The sequence below is a fragment of the Artibeus jamaicensis genome, unplaced genomic scaffold, assembly GCF_021234435.1.
Source record: "Artibeus jamaicensis isolate MK-2021 breed Jamaican fruit bat unplaced genomic scaffold, CSHL_Jam_final contig_889, whole genome shotgun sequence".
Classification (NCBI taxonomy): Eukaryota; Metazoa; Chordata; class Mammalia; order Chiroptera; family Phyllostomidae; genus Artibeus; species Artibeus jamaicensis.
The window spans coordinates 5143215-5164346 of NW_026522005.1; the positions used below are offsets into that span (position 1 = coordinate 5143215).

At 51.1% G+C, this 21132-nt stretch overlaps 1 protein-coding gene and 1 pseudogene across 1 annotated transcript; one reads left to right on the top strand and one right to left on the bottom strand.

Annotated features, from left to right (window-relative positions):
- Positions 1-2039: 2039 nt before the first annotated feature.
- On the bottom strand, positions 2040-2538 carry LOC128625803 (interferon alpha-17-like; annotated as a pseudogene).
- An 8669-nt stretch (positions 2539-11207) lies between these two features.
- On the top strand, positions 11208-20701 carry LOC128625804 (proline-rich protein 36-like). Its single transcript, XM_053654962.1, has 7 exons — positions 11208-11386; positions 12622-13800; positions 14928-15068; positions 15684-15725; positions 16354-16411; positions 19653-19841; positions 20522-20701. The coding sequence occupies exons 1-6, from the start codon at positions 11208-11210 to the stop codon at positions 19836-19838; spliced, it is 1785 nt and encodes a 594-aa protein (XP_053510937.1). The 3' UTR covers positions 19839-19841; positions 20522-20701.
- Positions 20702-21132: the final 431 nt, after the last annotated feature.

Sequence of the window (21132 nt, forward strand, 5' to 3'; positions counted from 1 at the left end):
ACCTGGCCCGCAACCCAGGCATGCGCTCTGGCTGGGAATTGAACCGGTGATCCTTCAGTTTGCAGGCTGATGATCAGTCCGCTGAGTCACGCCAGCCAGGACTTAAGTTCTTAAAATAACTCTGCTGTAGCATTTCCACCACCACCCCCACCCCAAAAATCCAATACCACTTCAGTCAGTTGCTCAGTCTATTCAAATGAATGACGGATTTATTCCATTTGTCATTTACATTTGCTGTCTTCAGGACCAAGACTCCAGATTTAGACTTTCTACACTGTAAATGTAAACCACATTGTAGTTTTGGTCTTAAATTCCAGTAAAATGGCATGAATAATAATAGCAAATTACTTGGGGGAAAATGTATTTTGCTTTAACATTATTTGCATTCTTCCTGGTGGAATTGATATTTCATCTGCACTCCAGACAGCACCGATTTCATGAAAATCATAAGCTTTTGGGGACGCACAGATAACCAAATTGCACTGAGTATAAGAGTCAGGGACAATTACTTCATGAGGTTGAAAGCTAGAACTGAGTCAGGAAGTCTGTCTCCCTGTAGCTAAAGGTCAAGCATAGGTAAAAATCAGCAAAACAAAACAAGAACAGTAGCACGTGCCAGTAAAGAGAAGACAAGGGCCCTGGCTGGTGTAGCTTAGTGGATTGAGCACGGGCCTGCAAATCAAAGCATTGCGATTCGATTTCCAGTCAGGACACATGCCTGGGTTGCAGGCCAGTTCCCAGCAGGAACACACAAAAGGCAACCATACATTGATGTTTCTCTCCCTCTCTCCTGCCCTTCCCCTCTAGAGATAAATAAATAAAATCTTTTAAAAAATTATTTAAAAAAGAAGACAAGGGAATTTAATTTAGGGACCAAAGCATATAGGAATTCTTGAATCCTTATATTTTTCAATATAAGTCTATCTCAGAATAGTACTTGTCTACTAAGCCTCAAAGAAGTTCCACCACTAGCCAGAAAATGCCTATCGAAAGCTGAGAATCTATAGAATTAAGAAGAGTCTTGGGAAACAGGGAACACATTCAGTTCTTAGTTCTGAGTTGTAACTGGTTTTTGTATTCAGGCAGCAGAGCAGTGGGTAGAAATCTGTGAGGGGCCGTCTATCCCGACATGGGAAAGATACACGCTATTTACTGCCTGATCCCGGCCCCTGGTGCTGTCCCTCCCATCCTCGCCCCAGTCCCGCTTTACTGATTGCATTCACCCCCCTGTACAGCCCCTTTCCCACCCCCTCCACACTGTGCTGCCCACTCGCACAGGTGCCTGGGTCTGTTGTAGGTTCAGCTTCAAGGTTTCTACTCAGAGCACAAAGCCAAAAGGATAGAGCAAAAGTTGAGTGGAAGCTCGTGGTTTTTCAAAACCATTGCAGGTGGGTCTGTTTCTATGTGTGCTGATGTAGGTATTGGGGCCCCGAGTGAATGCCACTGTTGCAACGAAGATGTAGGTGCTGAGGTCAGAGGAATCAGCTCAATTCCGTTCACTGCGAGTGAGCTGTGTGACCCCCTCAGACGACAGGGAGGGATACCAGTTTGGGAGAGTTTCCTGAATCTTTGCCTTAGAGGATCTCACCAATGCTTTAATGTGCCTTTCTAGAAATTGCGGGTAATATTTTAATACCTTTCTGCCCTTTATCTTTTTTTCTTCTACTACTTCTTCTGGGTGGGCTGGTTTACTAGGAGGAGAAGAGCTTGCATTCTGAACTTCAATGCATCTTCCCTTGATTGCCCATCACCTTTCAAATGTGTGCTTCCCCTGAACTCCGCCAAAAAACATAAAAAGTTAAAATTATGTCATTAAGTTATTTATTTAAGAAAGTGGTCATGTTCTTCGCTATCACCATAATTTTATAAATTCAAGACTTACTATATTTTTTAAGATAACCCCACGATTTTTGTTTCTTGTGTTTCTCAGCTGGTGCAGAAATGTGAGTCGACACTGGGGCTTAGTGAACAATGCATTGAGTAGAGAGAGTTACGAATGTAACTTTCTGGTTCATTTGTCGACTTTCCTCTGATGATTCTTACATGAGGGGAAGGCACATTTCGGTGTCTGTGTCAACTCTGACAACTTCCCAGGCCCAGTGGCTGTATTTCTGTTCTTTCAGGTACTTTTGGATCCTTCAGACATACTTCCAAACAAGAATTCCCACGCAGGGACAAGCCAGATCTTCTTCTTCCGTCTGATCCAGGTGTTTGAGGCTGTGACCAGGCTACAGAGCAGTTGACAAGGGAGGATACGGTTCGTGCAGCAAGGCTGTGTTCTGTTGCGAAGGGTTCGAAGATCTGCTGGAGCATCAGATGGTGGAAACAGGTGCGTTGTGTCTTCTGCATTTGAGTGATAGTCCCTCTTTTCCAAGGACCTCTGCAGTCGTTTCTGTCACGTAGGCATGACTGAGGGGGGATAGTGTTCAACTGTCTCCAAAGATTGATGATTCTCCTGTTGTCCCAGCTATGAATCCAGAGTACATCGGCGCTAAGAGAGCAGGCAGTGAAGGAGCAGAGCATCATTCCCGCCCCTAGCCAGAAATATCAATAGACTGGGCCATTGAGAATTTTGGTAATTCAGAGGATGGCCATCAGGGGGAGTCACGGACACAATTACTGCCAAGTTTCCTTCTCTTCTTCCTTAAAGCGCGATTCTCAGGCTGTCCGCAAGAGGGCGCGCAGGTGGCCTTTTCTGGAGGTTGCATTCGGAAAACGCAGACTTAGGCCTTCGTTTTCAGTGTGTTGGGCCTCAGGACAGAAACACCGTCGCATCGTGGCCCTACTGAACAATTTTGAGCTGGTTTAATAGTGAGCAGAACACCTTCCTCTGGTGGCCCTACCTGCTGAACACGGAGCTCTGCCTGGGCCTTGCTGGAGCCATTTGCCTTAGGTACCAAGCACAGAACCTCACCTTTTCTACACTTACCCCGGAGTTTTCTGTTTTACTTTCGCACAAAACACCTAGCGAAGCCATTTTCACAAAGAATCCGTTTACTGAAGGCTTTGAAGCTGGAAATTAGAGCGTATTTGGTCGTTTTTACAGATTGAGGGTAGTTCTTATGCGAGATGTCCTCAGATTCAGAGAGGGGAGCACAGAAAGGATGGGGTGCCACTGGGCCACAGCAGGATGATGTGGAAGTGAGTTGGGGTGAGGCCATCAGGGGGCCCCCTGGAAGAGGCCCCTGTACAGTTTTTGACTTTTGTGATGATTTCTCAATATTTCAGTGTTACCCAGTGGAGTAGAAAAACTCAAAAGTGGGAACATTAAAGCAGCATTTTCTGCCCTGGCTGGTGGGGCTCCGTGGGTTGGGCGCCTGGCTTGTGGGTCAGGACACACGCCTGGGTTTCGGGGCCAGGGCCAGGGCCTGGGCTGGGGGCGAGCAGGAGGCAACCAAGAGGTGTTTTTCTCAACCCTTGATGTTTCTCCCCCTCTCTTTCTCCCTCCTTTCCCATCTCTCTACAAAAAATAAATAAGATCTTTTTAAAAAACATTTCCTTAAACCTTTTCAAATATTAAAATATTTTAATATTAAATATAAATATAAAATTTTAAAATATTTTAACATTGAAACAACACTTTAACATCAACATAAAATTTTAAAATTTTTAATTTTTAACATCCAGACTTTTGAAACAGCATGTATTAAATTTCAACTTTATTTAAACTGAATTTTATTTATCCCAAAACAAGAATTTAATGTAATATTACATTTTTGGCTTTAATGGAAACAAACACATTGGTAATTTCAAGATTACTTGTTTTTAACCAACAGTATTGCCATGTTGGACACCTTCTCATGACGCCGTAACAATTGTGAATAATTTTTCTTTAACTTCACGTTACTGAAATGTCTTCACAGGACCCCACTGTGACTATATTGTTCAAAATAAAAATCAGTGTTGTGTACTAATTTTTATTACATATTACTATTTTTTTTAGTCCTTAGCTGCAATCCTTAGCAGCTGAGGATACTTAGCAGCTCACATCCTTTCACGCTCCTTTGGTTAGAATTCTGTAGATGGAGTGGTATTTGCCCAAAATAACATTTGCATCATGCCCTCTTCCTTCATAAGTCTCTCGGGAACTTGCAAGTGCAAGGGTATTTCATGTCATTAGAATTTTGATCTGTTGTTCATCATGCATGTTCTGGCATTCATTTTCATTTTTCCTCACTGTGCGGAAGTATTGTTTATCTCGATTACTTAAATTTAAATGCCTCTCACACTCTCTGCTTGAGTGGAGTGCTCTGCTGCCAACCCAGGGAACGGCTTTGGAATTCATGGGTGAACTTCGATGGCTGGAAATCCAGGGGTGTCTCATTTCTCATCAGGCCCTCCCACCCCTTCCCTTTCTTCCCCTTCACCCTGGCCTTTAAGACTTTGTAAATGTATTCTTTGCCTTAAAATAGTATCACCAGAGGTAGTCTGAACCTGAGGATGAAAGAAGGGATTGTTTAGCTCATTTGTAATTCACAGGACAGCCATTTTTGGCCCGAGGACTTTCCTCCACACCGGCTCTCTGCAGCTGTAAGATTTCCCTCATTAATGGTTCAGGCACTGAGCTGTAGCTGGAAACTGGGGCCGTGTTTCTTCTTGGCCTACAGGCGACCCCTCTCCTAGAGCTTCCACTTGCTGGAGACTCAACAGGTACCCCTGAGGGTGGTAGAGGACCTGTGAGCAAAGCTTGGCTTGGCGTGGGTCACCGATGGCTGGGTGTCACATTAGCACTAATGGCAGCTGTCATTCTCTCAACCTGCAATGTGCAAACTTTACTTAATCTTTACAGTTTCCTGTGTGATGGCTACTAAAAACTGTCCCAGCTTTTTGGAAGAGGAATTGAAAATCCGTCATTTAAATTCAGGAGACACAAGTAGATTCTATTAGAAAGAGAAGCTTTCGACTGCCTTGCAGATCCGCCCTTCACCGGTCCCAAGCGCACTGCCGAGGGTGCAGGTGCCGAGTGGACCTGAGCCAGGCCCAGGTGTCTGCTCCCAGGGGGATTCTGGGAATTCTGGGGATGCTGGCTGAGGTCTCATTAACTGACACTAACCTGGGAAGAATCGATCACAGAAAAGAAGACATGCTCTCAGCCCGGGAAACAAGTCTTTTGGGAGACTAAGAACACATAAACACTCATCTTGCAGCTAATGACTTTCAGCATTTGGGGCCAAAGTTCAAACTTCCATAGCAGCAATGACAGTGAAAATCCGCATCTGCCACCTGCTCGCGCAGTGAGGTGAGCTTCTGTCAGAAAACTGAAGAACAAATGTGACTGTGAAAATACATAGTATGTCCAAGAGAATTTCATTAAACACCCCAATCAAAAACTGCACACCACTTGTCATTTAATTATGCAGTCTAATATAATTTTACCTATTAACTCCCTAGAGAGACAGTATGAAAAAGAGAAGATGATGGATTCTCCTGAATCTGGGAGGGACGTTGCCATCCGTCCTATGGTTGTGGAGCAAACCCTCCACTCACCCTCGAGTCCAGGTGACCGCTGCCCACGTGGACCTCACTCGGGCATGGCGAAGGGAAGAGAGACGAACAAGTCCACCAGCCTTCAGGATTGCTGCTCTCTGGCCCAGCGTCTTGACAAAATGCTCACCTCTCACTCTCTCTTTTCTCTTGTCTCTGGAAACCAGTCCCGTCCTGGCCAGGGTTTGGAGTGGTGACGGAGCCCTGCTTTCAGGTCGTAGGCTTTAGCCTTTGCAGCGCTTCTCCTCCCCACCTCGGTTTTATACATTTCCCTGCATAAAATCCTCCTCCAGTTACCCCGATTTGAACCAGGCATGCTTCCTGCAAGGATTTTACTAATAAACACTTTGTTCAGTGCTCATTCTCCTGGTCTGGTGAATGAGACCTCATTCTGTGGTGAGAACCCATTTCTGTAATAAGCTCTTCTTGCAAAGGGTTCTGAGACCCTCCTCATCCCCATTCCAGGAGCCTTTTCAGTCCTCACGCCATCGGACTGGCCTCTGTGTCCTGGGCTGTTCTCCTGCTGCCTGTCCTCCCAGATTCACGCGGATGACCGTCTCCTGTTGTCCTTACGGCTCCTGCCTCTCCTTCAGCTCTCTCCCCTTTGTTCCCTCTCACAGCCCCTCTTGAAATGTTGTTGCTCCTTGGCCCCAGCTCAGCCCATCGCTATCTTCACACAAACCGTGAGACGGTCATTTCTTTGACGTGGGGTCACTGTGAGGAGTTGGGGAACCGCGGCAGGTGAAGCTCTTCCCACAGCGCCTGCCAGAAACATTAAGGGCCCCAAAATGGGGCTTTAACGTACATTAGAATCCAAGTTTCCAGTAAGATACCAAGAACACAGATGATGTGAAATTACAGATCAGATTGGGACAGGAAGGATTTACAAGGAAATAGTTAAAAACTGTATCCATGACACTTGAAATTTCTCAGTCACCATGACCCTCTAAAAAGACCGAGGAGCAATGGGACAGAAATTCTTCCCAGAGAGACCAGGAGAATAAGAAGTTTAAACGTTGCCTGAGGAACTGCCTCTGACTTGAAGAACAGTCGTCCCAGAGCCAGGAGACTGCTCACCCGAGCTGGCGCCCAGAAACCCAGCCACGGAATTCAGTCCGTCTTCAGGGCCTGTTGTCTCAAGATGCCGTGGTGGCTCCTCCTCTAAACAATTCTCCTTTTGGAGGTTTCTTAACTAACAATTTCAGATAAAAGAATAACTTCAATGAAAAGTCACCAAACGGCTTGAACATTTGCAGAGAGTGGTTTCCATGCCCCTCCCCCACGGGAGTCCTTTGTGCCCTTCCGGCCCCCTCAGCCCCTGCAGGGGCACCGGCACCCACAGGGCACGGGCAGCAGTGGGCTCCGACTCCACACCAGGGTGGGAGCTAAGGCCTCTCTCTGCCCTCTGCCCCAGGCGTCTTCCCTCCCGTGGTTGTGGGTGCAGGTTTTACAGTCACAAGTCAGACCTGCGCTGCCAGCAGGTCTCAGAGATTATTCCATCGGGAGGTTTAAGAATGAGAATGGGGAGGCAGACAAGCGGGAAAAGCACTTTCCCTTAAGCAATGAGCTGGACTTGGAGGACTTTTACAGAAGTCAATTTTCATTCACGCACCAAACTCCACAAAGGTGAGTTTCGGGGTCTGCGGGTCCTTTGGTTTATAGAGACCCCCCACTTTACACCTGTGTGTGTGTGTGTGTGTGTGTGTGGCCACAGGGTAAGTGGGCACTCAGAAAGTCCCCTGCAGACACATAAACACGTGCCAGAAGTAAAACAGAACTGCAGCCTGTCCCGACCTTTTGTCACCACCGCTGATGAAGAGGCCAGTACAGGCCAGCTTTCTTCTCCTACTGGGACCAGGGTCCACAGGCCTTCATGTTGCTACGTTTCTGGAAAACTCCTTCTTGCCTCTCGAAGCTGTGTCTTCTCTTCAAAATAAACTGTACAGTGACTACTTCAATGGAGGTTGTTAGAATGAATGTGAGAGCCACAGTGGCCTGTGGTGCCATGGCATCCCTGTCATTTGCAATTTAGATGACGTGGCAAAAACAGATAGCAGATTTGTCATCTCAATTGGTGGGGAAAGGTGGCCAAATACAGCCCCAGCAAAAGGGGCCCTTTTCATTTACTCAGATTTCTAATGAGACTATAAATATTATTAAAATGACAAGGCGAGAAATAAAGAACTTTGGGCCAGAGAAGTGAGGTTGCAGTGCAGGCCCAGGGGACCAGCCGTCACCCCCTCACGGCTTTCCCGTCCATCCCCCTCTGTCTGTCCCCCAGGCCACACTTCACACCCTGAGGAACACCCTGGACGGTTTCTCCATCCAAACAGCGATGGTGAGGACAACCACGCCGTCACAACAACCTAGTGTAAGTGCTGAAAACTGGCCTGAAATGCTTCACGGGGGCTGTGCCCACAGACGCCTGCTCCCAAACAGGGAGCTGCGATCACGGCTGTCATGCAGGTTGGGGACTGGAGGCTGAGAGGACACCAGCTTGCCAGGGCTGACTCGGAGCAGGGCAGACAGGGTCTCAGTGCGTGAGCAGCTGGGCCGCAGGCGGCTTGTGCAGTCGGAGGGCAGGTTTCCGTGGCTCCGCAGGATGAAGACTCCAGTGACAGGAGGAGAAAGGAGGTGACAGGAAGAACTCGGGCGCCAGGCTGTCAGGGGTCCTTTTCCACCAGGAGTGTCCCTGGGCGGCCCCTCCCCCACACCCACCGCACACCTCAGTGCAGCTGAGCTGCCCGTTCCTGGGGCAGGAATTCCATTCATGACACAGACAGTTTCTTCATCTCAAATGAGAGAGAGACAGAGAAGAATCCCTCCAAACTAACGAACCCAGCCTCCCTGGGGTGGCCTATCCTGTGCACCAGGGAGCCATCCCGGTGCTTGCAGTCGGGCCATTCATGAATGAAAACCTGCTCACGTTTAGGAGACTGTCTCATGCACAGAACGCCTTCATCGCCGGCCAGGGCTCATGCCCCCTGATCTTCCTCCATCCTGAACACCTCTCCTTGTCACCTGCTCTGAGCTGCGTCCCGGCTCACCTGTCCCAGGAGCGGGAGCAGCCAGAACAGACGCAGGTGCTGCTCTCGGCTGGTGCACTTAGGCCTCGCTTCAGGGACATGATGCATCTTCAGTTGCACCTGCTCTTGCAGCTAAAGCAGGTCCCCACAGACACTCAGTGCAGGTGGCTTCTGAGGTTGGCTTTCCCCATCCGTGTGACCGTGACCGTAACTGCCATGTCCCCATATGTGCCCTCTCATAGCTTCCCGGTGGGTGATTCTCAGAGAACCTCCCCCTCCACCCTGAGCAGCTGCCGCGTCCTCAGCTGCTGTGGTCGCTGGCCACACTGGGCCCACAGACCAGCCTCGGCCCCGTCCCCCTGCTGCAGCTCTTCAAAGGAAAATCCGAACATAAATGTGATTTCTCACAGCTTCGTGGGATGTGCCGATTTGATCAGCATGCCTTCTGGACTGAAACAAAGTTATTCATCGAACGTGCTGCATATTGCTCTAAGGAGAACAGGGGTCTGAGAGCTCACTGGTAACAACTCACGAAATTTCCTACCTGGTTCCAATTAATCAACTGCTTCCCATTTCACATAGTGACACAGCCATCTGTCCCTTGTCCTTACCCACAGGACATTATGGAAAGTTGTGTTATTGCCTTGCAGAAAATCAGGTCCGGCACATGTAGAGAATTCCCTGGTAGTCTCCACAGCGAGGAGAGGAGGGATATAGATGAAGAAGGGAGACATGAAGGAAGGAGGGGGGAGGGAAACGGTGGGGGAAAGGAGGCAGGATCCCAAACATGTTTTAAAAATGATTTCACTGTCTCCATTTTCCTTTCCACAGCATCTTGGGATGCGGCCAGAGAGCAGACAGACAGAACAGTTAGCGCAGAAGAGAACCAGGACACCTGCCATCAGAGACGGCCCCCCAGGGGAGGACGGACTCCGCTTCCCAGTCCACACCCGTGGTCAGAGCCACAGGGACAGGACACGGCTCAGGAGAGGGGGCTTCGTGTCAAAGATGTGGCCACTTCACCAGGGCAGCGACTCGGAATCCAGGGTGGTCGTACTTAAGGACTTACTCAGGAAAGCCAGTGGGCATGCTTTTAGTTTCTATTTCAGTTCTCTTCCCTCTACTTAGAAGCAGGAAAGTCCAACTCATTGTTACCCTGCTGCTTTTTGGACATTTTTCGTTTGGCAGAAGGAATTTCTTTCCCTCCCTGGCGTGTTGGATCCACCCAGAATCCCGGTGAATCCCAACCTGCCTCCCCAGTGGGGGGCCGGTGTCGGCGACTCTCCGCAGGACGCTGTCCCTGCAGAATCAAGGGCGAATCTCTGCCAGTTCTAGCTCAAAGTGAGACACGGGGTCCAATCCAATGTCTGTTTTGTGAGAGTTGGGGCTGCGTCATTCAACGAAAAATTTTAGATTTCTCCAACAGGCCAATGCCGTGAAAATTAAGGGATCACCAGACACAGACTTTTTGCTTGAGGTGCTTAGAGTCTAGTGGAAAATAGAAGATCTGTGTTCAAGGAACTGTTTCCAGAAGCCTACCAGGGAAATGACAGACTGTGTCAGTGGGATCCGGTGTCAGTCCTCCCTGGCTGTCACAGAGCCATGCCCGTGTGGGAAGAGGCTGTGGGACCTCCCGAGGCAGCTGGACCTGACTCCTTCCTGTGTCCTGGAAGGAGGGCTGGCTGCTCAGCTGAAAGTCCCTCCTCCCTGGGATGGTTCTGGTTCGTTCTCTGCTGGGAAGGAATTTTGCCTTGAGGGCGAGGGCTCTGGGCAGCCTGCTGGAGGTGCCCTGGCACTGAGGCGGCCCGGCCAATGGCCCAGCAGCCCAGGGAGACGCAAGTTAAATCCACGGAGGGTGCTCCCCACACAGCCCCGAGGATGGCTGCGGTGAGAATGACAGCACCTCAGCCCGCCCCAGCTGGGGGAACCGGAGTGGCTGGTGCCCTGCAGGAGAGGCTGCCACATGGTACGGCCCCCTGGGAAACGGTGGAACAGTTTCTCGAAAACAAACCCTACAGTTCGCACGTGCCCTGGCATGCACACACAAGGACATTTCACCCAGAGAAAGGAGGACCGTCACTGACACGAAACCCTGTGCAGGACTCTGTGTGGTGCTCTCACCTGCCGCAGCCCCAGCCTGGAGCCCGCCCAGGAGCCCCCCCCCCAGTGGAACCCTCACACCAACTGTGCTACATGCAGGCCATGAGCACCGCCCAGCCATGCTGAGTCACGGCCTGTTCCCACCTCAACAGTGTGGACGCAACTCAAGGGGGCCCAGTGGAAAAAGCCGACCAAAAAAGGCCCCGGCCTGTGTGACCCCATTGCTGTGGGCTGTGTGACAGGGCAAAATCACAGACAGAGAGGACAGGTGAGGGGTGGCCGCAGATGAGAGAGGTGCAAGGGTGGGAGGCAGGTGTGTGGCAGTAGGAAGTGAACCAAGGATCCTGTGGGGGTGGCAATGACTCCACCGAGTAGATCCCCTGGCGGTGGGTGGTCTGCGTTTGGGAGGGGTGGCACTGCTGGGGAAAAAGGGCAAAGGGTGGGTGGAGTCCGGTTCTCTCCTTTACAACTGCGAGCCATCTACAGAAGCCTCAAAATTGAACGATGAACTCAAAATGAGAAAGACGGAGGCAACATCAGAGAAACGGTCCCTCTGAGGGCCAGGTCTGGCACCAGCCTTTGACCTTGGGTGTCACAATGGCCACCGTCAAGACAACTGCGGAACCCTCGGGCTTCTCTGAGTTCTTGACAGTTTTCTGCCAAGGGCTGAAGACACACTTCACTTCTCGGCTGAGAACTGAAGACAAAAGGATGTTCAAGTTCATCAAAAAGCGATTCAAGCGTTTTGGTGATTACTCGAGGCTGTCCAGCAATAGGTAGTCTTTGAATATACTGCTTCCTAACTCTCATCTGTATCGGATTTTCTGCCATGCCACTCAGTCCCCTTATACCCCTCCCCCCAGCAGTCAACACAACGTTGTCCATGCCCATGAGGCCTTTTTCCTCTTTCCTCAGTCTCTTCACGGCCTAACCTCCCCCCGACTAGCTGCCATCCGGTTCCCTACCTAGGAGACAGTCCCCCTTTTCCTGGTCAGTTCAGTCAGTTCATTAGAGCCCACATAGGAGTGAAATCATACGGCATTTGTCTTTCTCTGACTGGCTCATTTCACTTACTATAATGTTCTCCAGCTCCACCCACACTGTCCAACAGGGGAAATTGTCTGCATGTTCACAGGCCGGTAGACGCTACTCCTGGTCATGGAAGCAGACGCAGAGTCCCCGGAGACGCTCTCTTAGGTTTCTTCAGACCCACATGGGCTAACTCTTCACTCGATCACTGGGTTTGCAAAGAGCTGTTTTATCCACTGCTGCTGAAAAGGAGACAGCAGGCCTTAGACCTCAGGGAGGGGTGCTCTTTGCTCTGTGGTTAGAATTTCTATACCGCTGTGGCAGTGCCTCGGCCGCATCCGGACATTTCCTGTTCTGTTCAGAGCTGCCTCACCCCTGCTGACCCCCATCCTGCCGGCGCCTCCTCACAGCTCCACCGATAACCAAGCACTGTCCTGGGTTGAGGGACTCGGTGATGTTCCCAGTGGCACATGCTGATCTTTGAACATTTCTGCCCAGATGTGACTGTTGATTTAGCTAAGATTCGGGCCAACTTTCCAGAATCCTCAGGCATCTCGATTTGTCCACTAACATGAAACCAAATGGCCATCACTTCTACACAAATCTCTCTTGTATTTCATTTTGACTATGTGAGGCAACGGCCTGCCCTGTTTTGTTTGGGTTGTGCCTTCCTGTAATGCTCTGAACTTTGGCCTCCTGGGCCTCCCTTCCCAGCAGCTCTGAGGAGGCTGGTGGTGCAGATTTCTCCTTTCCAGCCTCTCCTAGTGGGTGGGCCCAGAGCATGACCTAGAAACAGTGGCCTCCTCTTGTCTCTCAACAGCTATCTGTAACTCGGTGACTCAAGCATTGGGGCCCCAAAGCTCTGGGTAGGGGGCAGAGACTCATTTTTAGTTTTCTGCAAATCTCGATCTTTAGTATTAAAGCCTAGAGTACCACGGATCAGTGACGGCACCTTCTGTGGGTGGCATTTGCTGTGTTGCAGGAGAAGCCCTTCTCCAGAGCTGGACACCGGCCTCCATAACTCTTTCTCACCAGAGAGCAACAGCTGCAGCCTCAACTGCAGCCTTCAGTGCCTCCCACCACCTGAGGTGCCCAGCTGCAGCCTCGACTGCAGCCTGCAGGGCCTTCCACCAGTCAAAGACCCCAGTGACAGCCTGGACTGCAGCCTACAGGGTGTCCCACCAGTTGAAGACCCCAGCTACCGCCTCAACTGCAGCCTGCATGACCTTCCACCATTCGAAGACCCCAGCTGCAGCCTCGACTGCAGCCTGCATGACCTTCCACCATTCGAAGACCGCAGCTGCAGCCCCGACTGCAGCCTGCAGGGCCTTCCACTAGTCGAAGACCCCAGCTGCAGCCCCGACTGCAGCCTGCATGACCTTCCACTAGTCGAAGACCCCAGTTGCAGCCTCGACTGCAGCCTGCAGTGCCTCCCACCACCTGTGGTGCCCAGTTGCAGCCTTGACTGCAGCCTGCAGGGACTTCCACCACCTGAGGTCCCAAGTTGCAGCCCTGACTGCAGACTGCAGGCGCTCCCACCAGTTGAGGACCCCAGCTGCAGCCAGGACTGTAGTCTACAGGGCCTCCCACCACCCGAGGTCCCCAGTGACAGCCTGGACTACAGCCTGCAGGGTGTTCCACCACCTGAGGTCCCAAATTGCAGCCCCGACTGCAGCCTGCATGACCTTCCACCAGTCGAAGACCCCAGTTGCAGCCCCGACTGCAGCCCGCATGACCTACCACCAGTTGAAGACCCCAGTTGCAGCCTCGACTGTAGCCTACAGGGCCTCCCACCACCTGAGACCTCCAGTTTCACCCTTGACTGCAGTCTACAGGGCCTCCCACCATGTGAGGTCCCAAGTTACAACCTCAGCTGCAGCCTACAGGGCCTCCCACCACCCGAGGTCCCCAGTGACAGCCACAATTCTAGCCTGCAGGACCTCCCAGCCACTGAGGTCCCCAGCTGCAGCCTGGACTGCTGCCAACAAGGCCCCACACCCCCGGAGATCCACACCAGCAGCCTGCACTTCAGCTTCCAGAGCCCCTCACCACCCACTCGCACCCTGCTGCTCCACAGCCCTGTGGTCATCGGGAAGGGCTGGAGGAGGAAGAGGCGCCACTTCTTCCTCTTCAGAGATTTGCTGTTGATCTCCAATGCAAAGTAGGTCTACATCCCACTGTCCTGGTGAGCACAGACCTGCATGTTCAGCGACCCTCAGTGTAAAACAGCATTGCTTTCCTGGCCCCATGGCAGTGTCCCCCAATCCATGGAGTCAGGAATTGTGCTTCTTGGCCCCATGGCAGTGTCCCCCAATCCATGGAGTCAGGAATTGTGCTTCTTCCATCTCGCTGTACCTCTGGCGTGTGCACACACAGTTCTGAGGAGCAGGCTCTTGCACAGCGGGAGCTCACGCTGCCTGGGCACCGACACAGGGCCAGTGACTGTGGAAGCCACAGTCCAGCGCCATGTTCAAGTTGTGAATTAACCAACAGATACTCTGGTCTTCTAGTCAGAGGTCAGGCAGATTAGGTAGAAATGGCCAGAGAGCAGTTTCCCTGCTGACAAAGTGGATCACTTCCTCAGTCCCCAGAGAGAACTGGGAAGGATGGCCACACTCACCTAGAATCCCTGCTGGCCACTGGTCTGCTTTGGATGGATGACTCGGTGACGGGTTGCACACGGGGTCCACTGGCAGACTGACCATCTGGGGCTCAGCCAGAATCTAAGGGGAACTGGGATGAGCTACATCTTCAGTAAAGAAATGTAATATAATCTATGAATTAAGACCAGGAAACTTTTTTGCAGGTTAAGGGTAAAAATGGATTTGAAATCTGTCTAATCCAACCTTTTTTTTGTTAGTCTCTCTTAAGAAAGGTTCTACAAATATTTTAGAAATCATGTATCTTGGTTCAGCCCCTCAAATACTTTCAGATATATAAGGAATGTGAGCAAATAATAAAAAGAAAACTAACATACAATATAAGAAATATAATGTATACACAGATATGAAATTGATTAATCGTCCTAAAAAGGTCTAAAATGTACAGGACTGTGGAACCCAACACTGATGTTCACAACGATGGTGTTTGCCGCCTTCTGTGCAGTGTGCTCAGGCCTCGCTGGCCAGGCCTCCCCCAGGTCCTCCCGGCTGTGCTGGGCACGGAGTGGGCAGGGGGAGGAGGCAGGCGGCCCTGGAGAGTGAGGGCCGGGACCTTACTGTGAGCCCAGCTGCACCCCTAATATTTGAGAAACTAGCTAACCAAGGTCTTGTCCCTTTCTCTCTCTAGTTACAGGAAGATTTTTAAAATCAAACTGAAACTTCCACTAAGCACCATGCGGATCACTGACAACACTACAGGAAAGGCCACAGGTGCCAAGAGGTCCCTGCTCTTGTGCTGGCCCTCGGGGAGCGTGCTGGCCACCTTTCGGTAAGACCCACAGGTGCTCCTGCACTTACATGCCCGTCAGAGGGAAGCCGTTTCATCTGATGGTGTGTGAAGCCAGGGACTCACTCACTTTGTGAGCACCCCTAATGACATCGGTCTACCTTGTGCTTCCCCCAAAAGTTTCCTGGTTGAAAAAATATGCCTGATGGGAACAGGGTGGCCCCTTTGGGGTGATTTCCTTGGTTTGGATCAATGGTTTTCACATGTTCTCCACCAGCCACGTAGTCACGTGGGGGAGAGGATGAGGATGTAGAACCACTGGGAGATGTGACCAGCCCTCTCTCAGCTCCGGGCCCTGAGGCTCAGAGCAGTGCAGAGGCCTCCCAGCTGGCGGACCACCACCACCTGCACCTCCTCGTGCTCCAAGTGTTTCCCTCCCCAGAAGCAACTTGTCTCGCACTTCACAATCTACGTCCCCTCAGTGTGCCACTGCCCGAGAAGGACGGTGTCCATGGACAGTCCTTTGGAGGAGGGACAATTACACAGGCGTCCACACTGCTACCCACTGGCTGCACCATCTTCCTCTGGAGTCACAGCTGCCATGGTAGGTTTTGTAGTTTTCATCACTTAAACTTTTCTCCTCTTTTTCATCTGCAGATCAGAAGATCTGAAGATGAAATGGGCCTCTTTCCTTGAAAGGTAAGTTCTTTGCCAGTTTATGCAGTTTAAATCCTGAAGCCCTAGTGAAAGAGCACAAATGTCTGCCAAGCTGAGCCCCCAGACCACCATCCCTCTTCTCCAGAGAAACCCATAGATCGTTCTGTGCCCAAGGACTGTCCACTTCCACAGACTCTGGCTGCTCCTGCACGACATGTGCTCAGACTGCCAAGCATGGTCCCTTATTCCTGAGGAAGTTCTGGTTTCTTTGTCATCTCTATGCAGGGGGAGCCGAAGATATTGCCAACACACACACTTCATTTCCCCCAGGGCAGGTTCCACCACTAACGGATTCCCAAAGCAACTGCGCCCTCCCACCCGTGATCCCTGGAGTGCAGGGCTCCCCGTGTAGACAGGAGGCTCTCAGGACTGGACGTGCTGCCCAGCTCCCACGTGACTAGGGCAACCTGTTCTTTGGGGGTCATTTCTTATTTTCCTGACATAGTTTTGCACATTGAATTCCCACCCATGTTTGAATTGCTGAGTTAATTTATGTGCCATCAAAAGAACTGCAAAGTATGTCAAAAATATAAGCAACGTAGATTAATGTAAAAATGACCAAAGACCTAATCTATTCTACTCTGTTTGGGTTCGTATTGGATTGGATTAGATACATCGACGAAGCAGGAGAGAACAATGCTTCCCTCAGCCAAGAAAACTGTGAACCTGTAAGTTATGTTAGGACCCAACCTCAAACCCAAGTTCCAGATTTTGGCAGAGTGAGGGAGTGAAGTGGGAAATGGGGGGGGGGAGAGGGAGAGAGAAGCAGAGAAGGCAGCAATAGAGAGCACACTGTAAAGGACCACGGGAAAAATGTGTGTTCCTGGATACATGTGGGACCTGGTATGGACACAAGTGAATCCTGGGCAATAGGAGCCACAGGGTCCCTGACAGCCACAGGGTCCCTGGGAGCCACAGCAAGGCACTGAAGGAACGTTGCACGTGCAGCATCGACCACGTTCCCCTGGGTCTTCCTAACAGTGAAGAGAGTGGTTTGTGCTGCAGTGATTTCTCTAAGCGGATACTACCCTCTGGTCCCAAACACGTTTTCCTTTGTCACTGCAGTGGTGTGGGTGGTTTCCACAGGATAGAGCTCTTTCTCCTAATGCCACTTAAAAAAAAAAACTATGTTGTGACCAGATAAGTTAGAGAGTGCTTATGAGTATCTCATAAAATACTTTTTTACTTTACAAAAGACTTCAGGGAAAGTTTTGAAGTGCTATTGATGGGGTTTTCAATTCCAAGAAGTTAGCAGAAGCGTGCTGGGCCCTGTGAAGAGCACTGAACAGCCTGCAGTGCTCTCACCTCTGTGATAAACCCTGGCAGGTTAGACAGGACTCAGGTGGCTCCTGTGCACGGGGACCACGGAGATGCAGGCCAGGTGGGCACCAGCAGGCGGGTGCTGCCCTCTGGAAGGCCCACCAGTGAAGCTGCCTTTGCACTCAGGAGGGTGGCCCACGGCAGACTCTTGCCAATTTCCCTGCTACAAGTGCAGACTGAAGAGGGGTGGTCTTATGGGGATACAGATCTAGACACCGAGTTTTCCTAAAGTTGACTGACCATGGTGGGATCACGCTGTGCAACCTTGGCCTTGAAAATGCCACGTTAGCTTATCTAGAGCTGGGCCACAACCAGGAAGGAACAGACCACCAGGACCATCCTGAGTGTGCAGGGGTGCAGTCTGGGAACTGAGGGCCCACACTCATGGCTTGGCATCTTCCCCTGGGATCGTGTTCTGGCACCTGCGCACTCAGCCTCAGCAGTGGGTCCACAGCACGGGGTGCAGGCAGAGGGCGGGATACATGGCCTGAGACCAGGCGCTTGGTCACATCCAGCGTGGGTGGCCTGCACTCACCCAGGCTCCCAAGTGCACCAAGCTGGATGCCTGCTCCCTCCAATCCACTGGGACCAGTGCCTAGAAATAGTGAGGGCCCCCAGCCCCCATGGGTGCACACCCTGCATGGGCAGGAGGGAGGGGACTGGCACGTTGTCCATGTGCTTCACTGCCCTGCCCCCAGTCCTCAACACACAGCCGCCACCAAGAGCAGCTCAGTGAGTTCCAGGAGGAGGGACCCGTCCCTGGGTTATACTGCTGAGAGTTGCCACAGGCTTTCCTCACTGAGCTGCTGTTAACAGAATCTTGGGCAATTTAGGGAGACAGGTGGGAGCAAGGTGAGCCTATGAAGCTAGCAAGGCCACGGGCGAATTTTCCGTCAGTCTTGGGCTAAAAAGTTAAAGCTCCATAAATGCCAGAGGCCCGGCTCTATGGTATTAAGCCATGTTTTCTAGCCCTTTGGGTGACCAAGTTTCTATCCTGCAGCAGGAAGCTTGCCTCTGTTTATCTCTAGTGTGATTACCCACAGGCTCACAGCTACCATCTACCTGGATTTTGATTAACTTTCTACTGGGGAAGAATATAGCTATGTGTTCCCCTCAAGGGGTGGCCAGAAGTGGCATATCCTTACCCCCTGGGGACTGGGAAAGAAACCCCATACCTAATGCTCTCAAGTCCACAAGTTGAACTTCATTCAGTGAAACAAAAGGAAGAGTGAAGTGATTTTGAGGGTCATGTCCTCCCCAGAAGCACCCACACCTCAAGCCAGAGGCCTGGTCCTGTCTTCACAGAACAGGTCATGTGAGGTGTCTGTGTGACAGAACCTCTCCTCCTAGCAAGGAAGAGCCCTGGGTCTAACATTCACAGGCACAATGGGGACCAGAATTTCTTTCCAGAAACTGATGGGATTTGGCATGATTCATCACTAGGACTAGTCGGTCTGGACCAGCTTGTCACTCGTACACAGGGAGGAAAGCCTGATGGTGAAGGGCTCCCCTTCATTCCCACCACACCCCAGACTCTGACTTTGGGCATCTGAGCTTCGGTGGAGCCCCAGCCCCCGTCTGTTGATGTGCCCGTCAGTGTGGAGCTGGGCCCCTGGTCACTGGGGGTCTCGGCTGGAGGGGAGGTGGGGACTGTAACCGAACTCACCAATGAAGTGTTTTCTCTGAGGCCCCTCCACACAGTTCCCACAGCAATGTTGTCATGTTCAGGAGGACTTCCTGTCGAAGTACTAAGGGAACTACACGGTCACGGGTGCCCGTGTCATGGAGGAAGGGAAGGAGGAGGAGAACATCCCTGCCTCCCACAGCTGAGAAGGCAGGGACGTTCTCCGGGCTCACGCTTCCAAGCACAGCCCACACCCTGGAGGAAATTATCAGCTGAGAGTCCAGAGCCCTGCCCCTGAAATGATGGCCAGTCCCACAGTTCACTCCATCACACCCAGCGAGGCCAATGTAAGCACAGAGGCTCTTGGGGAAGTCCTGTTTCTCCTCATCTAGTTAATGTGCCGTCCCTGACGGTCTTGTACCTTCTGCACTGAGGAGCCTGATGGGAGAGGAAATCCACTGGTGCAAGAGACACGGTGGAGGGCCACCCTGCCAGTGGTCTGCTTTTTGCTCTGTCTGCCCTTCACTTACGGACCCAGAGAGGTTCTTATGTGGCCAGGAACCGAATTCAGTGAGACTCCTTGTAGGCCTTCATGCCTGGAGCTCTGCCAGTCTCTCAGATCAGAAGCAGTGCTCAGGCCTGACCATGACCTGGCCTGCTCACCTTGCTACCTTAGACATAAAGGGAGCCTCTTCCCTTTAATTGTGCTTTCATTGGATCAGTAAACACTGGTGTACTTTATCTGAGCACATGCTAGAATGTTGCAGAGTTTAAAAATGTACTTAGGTTTAATTAGATACTTTAATTAGTGCCACCCCCATTCCAAAAAAAATACACAACAGGTGCCTCAGGAAATACACTGTTTTGCCTTCTCACTGGCCTTTGCACATGGACACAGAGGAAGACTGCTCCCATCTTGCTAGGCAAGAGGACCAGTCTGCAACAAGTGTGTGTTCTGTCCTTAGGATTCTGGGGCAGCTGCCTGGAGCACATCCTGCCCTCCTTCACCACCTCTTTGGGCTTCAGCACAGCGTCCAGCCACAGGGCTCCCCCACCTGCACCACAGCCCACAGCCTGGCCTTGTGTGGAGCCCTTGGATTGCTCTGTCTGCCCAAGGCCCGTGGTACTTATGGACCAATGGGACTTACTAGAAGGTAAGGGGATCTATGGGTTGGATGCCCTGGCGGCAGTGTCCCCTCTTGGAGCCCCAATGGGTGGTATGCACCTGGAAGGACCAGTGTTCTGAAGTGCATACTTTAGCCCCTGGTCTCTGTAGCAGCAGAGTGATTTAGCCTCCCCAAGGGCTCTGGGAAGGTGTCTGGTTTAGGGGCAGAGGGACAGCCCTTGAGTTCCTTCTCCATTCCCATCCAAAACACCATGCAGCAGGCGACCCGACAACATGGAGATAACGTTGGTGGGGCACCACAGAGAACCAGCAGGGCTGGGCATGCTGTTCACTACTCACATTGCAGGGAGTGCACCCATGGGGGCGGGTCCTGAGACAGACCCCACCCCCTCCAGCCTGGTGTACTTGCCGAGTTAGGGAGGGAGCAGTGGCAGCCAGGAGGGAGCCCTGGTGGCACCTGAAAGTGCTGCAGGGTTGTGATAAGCACGGTGGCCTTGGGAAGGCTGGAACTGCAGGCACAGGCTGCTTCCTTGCTCCTTGTGGCTGCTGGACAGGGAGCCACCTGTTCTCTGAGGTCAAGGGGCCATGCCTAGAGCTCCCCCACCCCCTTCACAAAGAATTTCCATATACCCAACAACTGTTCCATGTCATCTTGTAACCTTTTAAATTCACCTTACAAAGTGTCAATCATGCCATAATATCTTTCAGGGCACAGGTCCATGAAGACAGATCCTTCTGGTCTTTGAATTTGCAGAGGATGATGAGAAGGCTCACTCAGACCAGAGAAACTGAGACCCTCTAATTCCCCCCGGTTTCACTGCATGTGTTTTATGTTCCCAAAGTCTCCCTCTCCCTCCTTTTCTCCTCTAAGGGGGTGACTTGCAAAGGTTTGCTACAGAAGAGATATATTGATATTTCCTATTCCATGTACAGAGTATAGAATGGAAAATAAAAACTACTTTGAAAAGAGAACAAAACGTTTAGTGTAACCTCTTAATGGCTTTAACATCCAATAACCTAAAATCTGTATGACTGTTTACAGCTGGTTATAATCATTGAAATTATTTCCCTTCACTGATTTCTGTACATTGAACAATTACACACACACACACACACACATTATGAGGGAAACCCAGCCATTTCCAACTGTATGCTGATCACACTAGTGAATCACTCCATTCTCCCGCACTCCAATGCTTTGAGCTCTAACATGGTAAGAATTTCAACACGAACCAGGTTCTTAATGCAGACTCAGGCTACCATGTCTGTCTGGTGATGTAGCATCGGGCTGAGAAGTTAACCTAGAACACAATTACATT